This window comes from Salvelinus fontinalis, chromosome 17, assembly GCF_029448725.1.
Source record: "Salvelinus fontinalis isolate EN_2023a chromosome 17, ASM2944872v1, whole genome shotgun sequence".
In the NCBI taxonomy this organism is placed as follows: domain Eukaryota; kingdom Metazoa; phylum Chordata; class Actinopteri; order Salmoniformes; family Salmonidae; genus Salvelinus; species Salvelinus fontinalis.
This window is the reverse complement of record NC_074681.1, coordinates 45,465,485-45,475,989: the sequence shown is the minus strand read 5'-3', so window position 1 is coordinate 45,475,989 and position 10,505 is coordinate 45,465,485. Positions and strand designations below refer to the sequence as shown.

Sequence of the window (10,505 nt, the reverse complement as noted above, 5' to 3'; positions counted from 1 at the left end):
TCATATGTAGTGATTTGCATTGGGGGCATTTATTTGACCTGGGAACATGTTGTAAAACCCAAATGTAATGCAAATATCACTTAAATATGAATCATTGTTAATGTTTAGACATTATGTTTAATTTATCATTAATAAATACAGGGTATTAAAACGTTTCTACTGTTACGTGGATTACTTTTATTTTGAAAATGTCCGAAATTCCATGACCTGGAAATACTTTTTTAGTGTCGCTGACGAGGCGCTGAAACCCACGTGAGGAGGAAGACAAGTTTGCAGTCGTTGGCATAAACACGTAGTTAGCTTCCACATTTTCTTCAAGGAGGGCTTTGAATTGGTAAGAAAACTGATTTTATTTGTCAAGTGTGTAAATGGTTTGTGATATCCTTTCTAGCTAGAAGTTAACTGAAGTTTTAGGCATCTAGTTAATTAGTGGCCAAATAGCTAGCTACCTATTAGCCTAGCATTAGCACGTCATTGCTCACGTATAAATAGGATTTCGCTAATGCCTTGCTGGCTGCGCTTGCCTAGTCAAAATATGTTTCATGACGTTATCAAAATGATATTGTCACCTGTAGCAAATCACATTTTAATTGTCACATGCTTCGTAAACAGGTGTGGAATAACAGTGAAATTCGTACGGGCCCTTCTCTGCCAGTAACGTTAGCTAGTCAGCTAGAAAGGTGTAATTTAAACGTTACAGCGATTTGTTTTTCATGAGAGGTATATCTGGTTGACAAAGTCCTGTTCATCCTACCAATAAAAAAATACCTTTTTCATGCAGTGATAGCCGTTTGTACTCCTGAAGCATAGCTAGTTAGTAAGCTACCACTGCATGTAGCCAGGTCTGTAGCTAACGTTAAACCATTAATTTGAAAGTGGTTACATTTGGGACTAACTACTTACTTTTTTGTGCTCAGGTTGACTTTTTAGAATGAATTCCCCGATTAATTACGACGACGAACCTGCCACCACAAAAGTTCATGGTAAGTGGAAATATAGAGGTAACGTAAGTCTCGTATAGTCCAAAAGATGAATAGTGTCACGACCCTGGGTTTATAAGCGCGGAAATCGACTCTGCCGCTCGAGCATGCTTTTGCGGCACAGTCGATACCTCGGAGGGTTCGAGACCTGCTCCCAGCCTGTTTCATTACAATATATATATCCTTCAATGGTACACATCTGCAATAGTTATTGTTGGTCAACGGTCATTTCAATAAATTATATAAAAGGCTAATCTTCTTGTTTATCTTTCTAGCCACCACCATGTCCTCGTACACCTGCATCAGCTGTCGTGTGGCCTTCGCAGATGGTGAGGTCCAGCGAGCCCACTACAAAACCGACTGGCACCGTTACAACCTGAAACGCAAAGTTGCCGTCATGCCCCCTGTGACTGCAGAGAACTTCCAGGAGCGTGTGTTGGCGCAACGGGTCGCCACCGAACAACAGGTGACTGGCGCCACTGTCAGCGAGGGCTGCCCCACGTGCAACAAGAAGTTCTCCAGCTCCAATGCCTACCAGAACCACCTGCAGTCCCACAAGCACCAGCAGTTAGAGAAGCAGGCCCTGCTGGCAGCCCAGAGGAAAGTGGAGATGATGAATGAGAAAAACCTGGAGAAGGGCCTCGGGGATGACGGCAAGGTGGACCACAATGCCAAGAACGAAGCGCTGCAGCAGGCCCTAAAGCCGCCACAACGGCCCAATCCGGAAAATGCCCAGGCTTCAGAAGTGGAGGGGCCAGCAGCGAATAAGGCCAAGCCGGAGAAACCGCCCAGGCTGCAATGGTTTGAGGGGCAAGCTAAGAAGATGGAGGGAGAGGAATTGGCCACAGCAGAGGAAGGTATGATGTCTGACTCAAGTAGGCCTGAATTAACTTGTGTAGGATCTGTCTGGACTGCATGAAGAGGTGGCCAAGAATGTGTCGACTTCTGTGAAGATGATTGTAATATCAAAACCCCATCCCTTTTTGTCAGCGTTGCTGTGGTTGTCTTGGGTGTTCTGTGTCTCCATTGTCACTCAGTTTCTTTATTTCAGAAGAGTGGGAGGACGTAGATGGCGACAATGACATGGATGATGATGACTTCGAGGAAGATGCTGACGAAACCATGGAGCACGAGGAAGGGGATGGTGCTGCTTCGGCCTCTCCCCACCCCGCCGTTCTACCAGGGGCCATCCCCCCCACAGACTGTTTGTTCTGCCCCCACCACTCTCACTCACTCCTCAAAAACCTGGCTCACATGACAAAAGTGCACAGCTTCTTCCTGCCTGACCTGGAATTTCTAATCAACCTCAAGGGACTAATTTGCTACCTGGGTGAGTGGAAGTACATAAGTGTCATCAGGTCCTCCATTGTTCTACCAAGAGTGGCTGAATATCTTTACACCGTGAGCTTGCACCTTGGTTGGAAAGCATGCCTTTTTCTATAATCATGTCTTGACTAGGGAAAATAACCTGTAGCTAGGGTTTAGAGTTTTTCCTCGTCAGGTTTTCAGACGTGAAACTGAATGTTTTTCTGACCACGTATTCTTTGTCTTCAAAGAGCACCTTGGTTGAACCCCCTAGCAACAAAAACAATTAACACCTGTTGTCTGTCTTGACCGTATTTGTTTCATTTATGTATTTTTAGCCGGGGAATCATGCTGAGACCACTTGACTATTTTGCAAATTAGTCCTGCATGAACACATCAATAAACAGCAATTACACTATACATGCTGTATCACGTCCGGCTGTGATTGGGAGTTCCATAGGGCGGCACACAATTGGCCCAGCATCGTCCGGGTTTGGCCGGGGTAGGCTGTCATTGTAAATAACATTTTATTCTTAACTGACTTGCCTAGTTAAATGTATTTATTTTTTTAAATGTCTATATACACATCAATTACACAATGCATGAAAAGCAAACACAATTGTATGAAACAAATGCTTTCTTCAGTAAAAAGCCCTCTAACATCTAACCTGAATTGCCCTAGAGGCATCAACTACACAAACTTTAAGGCCTTTGAGATCATTCCATATGACGTCCAAAAAAACTAAAAGCAGATTTACCTAACTCTGTGGTGATTGAAGGGATCCAGAGTTGGCCATCCCTGGGTCTGGGGTAAGGTATGGCGGGTGTTTATGCCATATCTTACCTCATTAAGTTTCAGGTGTGGTTGTTTTATCTACCTTAGTTGAATTCACTGAGTGTAAGTTGCTCTGGATAAGAATGTCTGCCAAAAGTTTTTCATTTACTTTTAGGTCATTCTAAACCTGAATCGGAGGAATCTGTCTTGAGTCATTTCTCTGCTATTGAAATCTCACTCAAAAATCTTAAACATACTCTTGTTCTTTCTTTGTGTTGCAGGAGAGAAAGTGGGCGCTGGTAAGGTGTGTTTGTGGTGTAATGAGAAAGGCCGCTCCTTTTACTCCACTGAGGCAGTACAGGGCCACATGACCGACAAAAGCCACTGCAAGCTCTTCACCGACGGAGACGCGTCGCTAGAGTTTGCCGACTTCTACGACTTCAGGTAGATGTCAAATACCAGGGCTCCTATAGTCTAACCTTTTTCACACTACTGAGCTGAACCAAGCTGTACTGTAGTTGCTGGAAAGGACAATATGAAGAAAAATCAGAGCCAGCACAGAATTCGAGTATGCACCGTAGTAGGAAAGGGGGTCTTCTGCCCCGCACATTTTATCTTGATTGTAATTATATATTAGCAATTTCTCAAGTGGCCATTTTGTGAAATGTTGTTTGCAGGACAAGTTATCCTGACCAGAAAGAGGGAGATGATGCTGAGATGGAGGATGAAGAGTTGCCGGACGGGAAGACCATAGACTACGATGATGATACGCTGGAGCTCACCCTTCCTTCAGGTGAAATCAAATTATTTTCACATGCTTCGTAAACATCAGGTGTGGAGTAACAGTGAAATGCGTACTCACGGGCCCTTCCCATCAATGCAGAATTTAAAAAATGAACACAAGGAATAAATATGCAATGATAGCTTGGATATATACAGTGCATTAGGTAAGTAATCAGACCCCTTGACCTTTCTACACATTTTGTCACATTAAAGCCTTATTCTAAAATGGATTAAATCCTCTTTTTCCTTCAATCTACACACACTACCCCATGACAAAACAAAAAGTTTTTTAAATAAAATATCACAAGTATTTAGACCCTTTACTCAGTACTTTGTTGAAGCACCTTTGGCAGCAATTACAGCCTTGATTCTTGGGTATGGCGCTACAAGCACACCTGTATTTGTGGAGTTCCCCCCCCATTTCTTCTCAAGCTTGGTCAGGTTGGATAGGGCGGTCTCTCCAGAGGACCTTATATAGACAGGTGTGTCTCTCTTTTAAACAGACAGCTCAGTGCAGTCAGCTTGTCAACACTTCTTACAAAAACAAGTAGTAATGAAGTCAATCTCTCCTACTTTGAGCCATGAGCATATCATTGTTAGCTCCCCATGTATGTTTAAGGGCTAGCTGTGCTACCCTGTTCTGAGCCAATTGTAATTTTCCTAAGTTTCTGTTTGTTCTGACTGGATAGCAGTCCAGGTGTGACAAAACTAGTGCCTGTAGGACATGCCTTGTTGATAGTGTTGTTAAGAAGTCAGAGTAGCGCTTTATTATAGACTTCTCCCCATCTTAACTACTTTTTTATCAATGTTTTGACCATTACAGTTTACAATCCAGGGTTACTCCAAGCAGTTTAGTCACCTCAACCTGTTCAATTTCCACATTCATTACAATGTTTAGGCTTTAGTGAAATTAATTGTCCCAAATACAATGCTTTTAGTTTTAGAAATATTTAGGACTAACTTATTCTGCAGCTCTGTTAAGTGTTACAGTCATTTCGGTCGCTGTAGTAGCTGACGTGTATGGTTTTGAGTCATCCGCATACATAAACACTATTCTTGGGTAGCGGAATTAATTTAGTTTCCCTCCAGGCCTGAGGGGGCACACTTTCTAATTGAAGATATGGCCAATAGGGGTGGCAATATCATTCACTGTTCTCCTCAGTTATTTTCCATCCAAGTTGTCAGACCCCGGTGACTTGTCATTGATAGACATTCATTTTTTTCACCTCTTCCACACTCACTTTATGGAATTGGAAATTATAATGCTTGCCTTTGATAATTTGATCAGTTATACTTGGATGTGTAGTGTCAGCGTTATTTGCTGGCATGTCATGCCTGAATTCGCTAATCTTGCCAATGAAAAATCATAAGTAATTTGCAATATCAGTGGGTTTTGTGATGAATGATCCACCTGATTCAATGAATGATGGAGCTGAGTTTGCCCCCCCCCCAAAATGTCATTTAAGGTGCTCCAAAGCGTTTTACTAACATTCAGTATATAATTTATTTGTTTCACAGTATAGTTGCTTCTTTTTATTCCGTTTAGTCACATGATTTCCCAATAGCAGTACCTTTGCCAATCGGTTGTGCAGCCAGACCTATTTGCCATTCCTTTTCCCGTATCCCTCTCAACCATACAATTTTTAAATTTCCTCGTCAATCTACAGGCATTTAAGTTTTGTGTCCGTTAGCAGGTGTATGCTGATTTTAGTAACTGGAATAAGCAATTTCATAAATGTGTCAAGTGCAGTGTCTGGTTGCTCCTCATTACACACCAGACCAACAAATATTATTTACATCAACAACATAGGAATCACTACAAAACGTATTGTATGACCTCTTATACACTATATTAGGCACAGCCTTTGGAACTTTGGTTTTCCTAGATATGGCTACTATATTGTGATCACTACATCTGATGGATTTTAATACTGCTTTATAGCAAATTTCTGCAGCATTAGTAAAGATGTGATCAATACATGTTGATGATTTCATTCCTGTGCTGTTTGTAACTACCCTGGTAGGTTGGCTGCAGGCACTAGTTACAATTTGAAGCTTTTTCTCAGGTGGGCAGTTTGATGAAAGACAGTCAAGATTTGAATCATCCAGGAAGTATACCTCTATCACACAAATTATCAAGCATTTCACACGTTATCCAGGTAGTGACTGTTAGCACTTGGTGGTCTATAGCAGCTTCCCACAAGAATGGGTGTGAGACAGATGAACCTTTAGCCATATTTCTTCAAGTTTAACTTGAAATCCTCTAAGCTTCTGAGTATAAACAGCAACACCACCATTGGCATTTCTTTGTTGCCTACCCTCACCACCTGGGGGTGGTCTGTCAGGAAGTCCAGGATCCAGTTTCAGAGGGAGGTGTTCAGGGACCTTAGCTTCGTGTTGAGCTTGGAGGGCACTATGGGGTTGAATACTGAGCTGTAGTTAATGAACAGCATTCTCACGTAGGTGTTCCTTTTGTCCAGGTGGGGAAGGGCAATGTGGCGTGCAATAGATTGCGTCATCTGGGCTCTATTTGGGGTGTTGTGAGCTATAACTAGTCTTCCAAAGCATTTCATGTACTACAAGGCGGTAGTCATTTAGACAGTCCCTGTGCCAAAGAATGCCAAGGTAACCTATGGTGGTCTGCTTGAAACATGTAGATATTACAGACTGGGTCGGGGAGAGGTTGGAAATGTCTCTGAAGACACTTGCCAGCTGGTCAGAGCATGCTCTAGTACGCAGCCTGGTAATCCGTCTGGCCCTGCGGCTCACTTGTGAATGTTAACCTGTTTAAAGTTCTTACTCACCGACTACGGAGAGCGCGTTCACGCAGTCACCCGGAACAGCTGGTGCTCTTATGCATGGTTCAGTGTTGCTTGCCTTTAGGCTCGCGTCACTGGGTAGCTCTCAGCTGGGTTTCCTATTTGAAATCCGTGATTTGTTTCCTGCATTAAAATCACCGGCAACTAGTAGTGCCACCTCCTTGATGAGCATTTTCTTGTTTGCTTATGGCCCAATATAGCTCGTTGAGTGCAGTCTTAGTGCCAGCATCGGTTTGTGGTAAATGGAAAGCTATGAAAAATATAGATACTCTCTTGCTAAAGAGTACGGTCTACAGATTATCATGAAGTATTCAAACTCAGGAAACACTGTCTAATGAATGTCTTGTAAATTTTGATTTCCGCTATCTGACCCAATGTACGCAATTATGAACTGCCATTTGTCTTGGACACCTTAACATATCTTTAGAATTAGTCATGATGGGCTGTCCTCAACTCCCTTTAGACCAGAGGTTTGCAATCTTATGCGCAAAGGGCCGGTGTGTGTGCAGGCCAAAGCAGTGCCGCGCCATATTAAACGAATACATATTTTCTTACCTCTCGCTGTTTTTCCTCAGGTGCTAAGATCGGCCACCGCTCTCTGATGCGATACTACAAGCAGCGTTTTGGCGCGCCCAGGACTGTGGCGTTGGCACACAACAGGAACGCAGTGGGTCGGGTACTCAGGCAGTACAAGGCCCTGGGCTGGGGCGGAGACATGGGTAAGGGTCAACACTACACGTCACCCATGATCCATGCAGGGTTGCACCTACACATTCACTACTGAGCTCTGTACTTGAGTGAACCTGTACATTACTTAACACGTGCATATAGAAATTAAGCCATTATATACATTTAATTCAGCTTAATTTAGGGATAATCCTGAGTTCACTAAATTTGATTTAGAGATGAACCGATAGTCTTTAAACTCTCATTCAAACCTTCAGTGTATACCTTTTTATTCTACCCTTATGGAAAAAAATGCGGTTTAGAGACCTCAATTTTCCACACACAAAAAAAACTGGGAGATATTTTTTATCTCCCACATGACTATTTTGAAGGTGTTTGACCAAGGACGATGTGGAGCATGTGACCACAGCAGTAACATGCGAAAAGCTGAATACAATTAATTGGTGAATGGGTTTGGTCATTCATTCATTGCTTGCTTTTTGTCTAGGTAAAAACTCTTTCCATCAGAACCAGAAGGACATGAAGTTTGTCCAGAAGATGAAGTCAAGGTGGATGCTGAAGATAGGCATGGGCAACAACTCTAACAAACAGACCCACTTCAGGCTCCAAGTCATGTTCTAGTCCTTAGACAGAAAATGCAGCGTCAGACCCCCTTATAGCTGATTCTCATATTAAGACAGTCCCTAAACTTTTTACGGCTAATGTCTTTTTCCCCGTTCAAAGATATCTGTTGTAAACATTTAGCGCTCGTTATATCTGCTGCATATTGCAAAGGACTTCACCATGAAATAATTATTTTCAGAGCCGTTAATATTTACTGGATATGTCATTCTATTCATGATCCGAGGTCATATACAAAATACTGAGTTTCTGTTTTGTATTTTGACAAATGGCTGTATATTTCACATCATGAAATTCTGACTTGGATTTTTTCCCCCCAGCAAGTAATTGTTTATAAAATATAATTGAGGTTGAGTAATAAACATTAAGGAATTGTTATGTTTCTCAACTTTCTGTTTCACATATGCCAAGTTTAATTGATTCCATGGGTAAATATGACAATTTTATGCCCATTTGGTTTGTGAGTTATTGAGGTTATGGGTATTTGTGCAGAAAGAGGGATCCGTCACTTTGGACAGGTTTTTGCCAGCAAAATTAATCAAACATATTGCTGCAAATTCAGGAGGAAGCAATGACCGGAATTATAACCCAGGTCCAGTGATGTCAAGCCAAGAGGTCTCAAACTCTTAACACCTAGCTACCTTGCTAAGGTCGCTACAACATTTTTAGAAGTCAACGGTATGCTTCCTTAACTTGCAGTCTAAGGACAAGGAGAAACTGCAATCCACACTGGTTTTGTTTAATACACAGAGCAAAAATAGAAATGAAATGTACAGTGTTGGTTTCATGTGCTGAAATAAAAGATCCCAGAAATGTTCCATATACAAAAAAAATGTATTTCTCCAATTTTTAGCACAAATTTGTTTACATCCCTATTGGTGATGAGTTGTGAGAATTTAATGTTAATTCCTCTACCATTAAGCCGCCTCCAATGTCATTTTAGAGCATTTGGCAGTACAACAACGCAGATGTGCTGATGTCAATGTTGTGAACAGAGTGCCCCATGTTGGTGGTCAGATTATGGTATGAGCAGGCGTAAACTACAGATAGCGAACACAGTTACATTTTAGCAATGGCAATTTGAATGCAAAGATACCGTGACACTATCCTGTGCCATTCATACTCTGCCATCACCTCATGTTTCAGCATAATGCATGACACAATGTTGCAAGGATCTGTACACAATTCTTGGAAGCTGAAAATGTAATTTTGTGAAATTGTTTCCTGTTGTGTTTTATATTTTTGTGAAGTGTATAATGTTATTCCGATGCCCTAGAAAATAAAAATAGGCTAATTTCCTTGAATCATTCAATGTTACATTGTAATTTCACAACGAAATTAGCCTGTTAAGTTTTTTTAAGACACTAACAGCTTAGACGCTAGGCAATTTAAGGTCACAGTTATGAGAACTTAGGACACTGAGACCTTTCTGACTCTGAAAAACACCAAAAGAAAGATGCTCAGGGTCCCTGCTCATCTGCGTGAACGTGCCTTAGGCATGCTGCAAGGAGGCATGAGGACTGCGGATTAATTTTTTATTTCAACTTTATTTAACTAGGTAGGCTAGTTGAGAACAAGTTCTCATTTACAACTGCGACCTGGCCAAGGTAAAACAAAGCAGTTTGACACACAACACAGAGTTACACATGGAATAAACAAACATACAGTCAAGAATACAGTAGAAAGTCTATATACAGTGTGTGCAAATGAGGTAAGGCAATAAAAAGGCCATAGTGGCAAAGTAATTACAATATAACAGTTTAACACTGGAACGGTAGATGTGCAGAAGATGAATGTGCAAGTAGAGATACTGGGGGAGCAAAGGAGCAAGATAAATACAGTATGGGGATGTGGTAGTTGAATGGGCTATGTACAGGTGCAGTGATCTGACAGCTGGTGCTTAAAGCTAGTGAGGGAGATATGTGTCTCCAGCTTCAGTGATTTTTGCAGTTCGTTCCAGTCATTGGAAGCAGAGAACTGGAAGGTAAGGAGGCCAAAGTAGGAATTGGCTTTGGGGGTGACCAGTGAGATATACATGCTGGAGCGTGTGCTACAGGTGGGTGCTGCTATGGTGACCAGTGAGCTGAGATAAGGTGGGGCTTTACCTAGCAAAGACTTGCAGATGACCTGGAGCCAGTGGGTTTGGCGACAAGTATGAAGCGCAAAATAGGGCCAGCCAATGCAAGCATACAGGTCGCGGTGGTGGGTAGTATATGGGGCTTTGGTGACAAAATGGATGGCATTCTGATAGACTGCATCCAATTTGTTGAGTAGAGTGTTGGAGGCTGTTTTGTAAATGACATCGCCAAAGTCGAGGATCGGTAGGATGATCAGTTTTACGAGAGTATGTTTGGCAGCATGAGTGAAGAATGATTTGTTACGAAATAGGAAGTCGATTCTAGATTTAATTTTGGATTGGAGATGCTTAATGTGAGTCTGGAAGGAGAGTTTAAAGTCTAACTAGACACCTAGGTATTTGTAGTTGTTCACATATTCTAAGTCAGAACCGTCCAGAGTAGAGGTCGACCGATTATG

The 10,505-nt window shown here is 42.0% G+C and overlaps 1 protein-coding gene across 2 annotated transcripts; it reads left to right on the top strand.

Moving 5' to 3' along the window:
* Positions 1-226: 226 nt before the first annotated feature.
* Positions 227-9,277, top strand: znf622 (zinc finger protein 622). Of its 2 annotated transcripts, none has more exons than XM_055867581.1 (8): positions 227-334; positions 918-983; positions 1,256-1,837; positions 2,035-2,310; positions 3,342-3,504; positions 3,738-3,853; positions 7,238-7,381; positions 7,837-9,277. In XM_055867581.1, the coding sequence occupies exons 2-8, from the start codon at positions 932-934 to the stop codon at positions 7,968-7,970; spliced, it is 1,467 nt and encodes a 488-aa protein (XP_055723556.1). In that variant the 5' UTR covers positions 227-334; positions 918-931; the 3' UTR covers positions 7,971-9,277. The 2 variants fall into 2 exon arrangements, with proteins under 2 accessions (XP_055723556.1, XP_055723555.1); XM_055867580.1 differs by having other exon boundaries at positions 2,032-2,310.
* Positions 9,278-10,505: the final 1,228 nt, after the last annotated feature.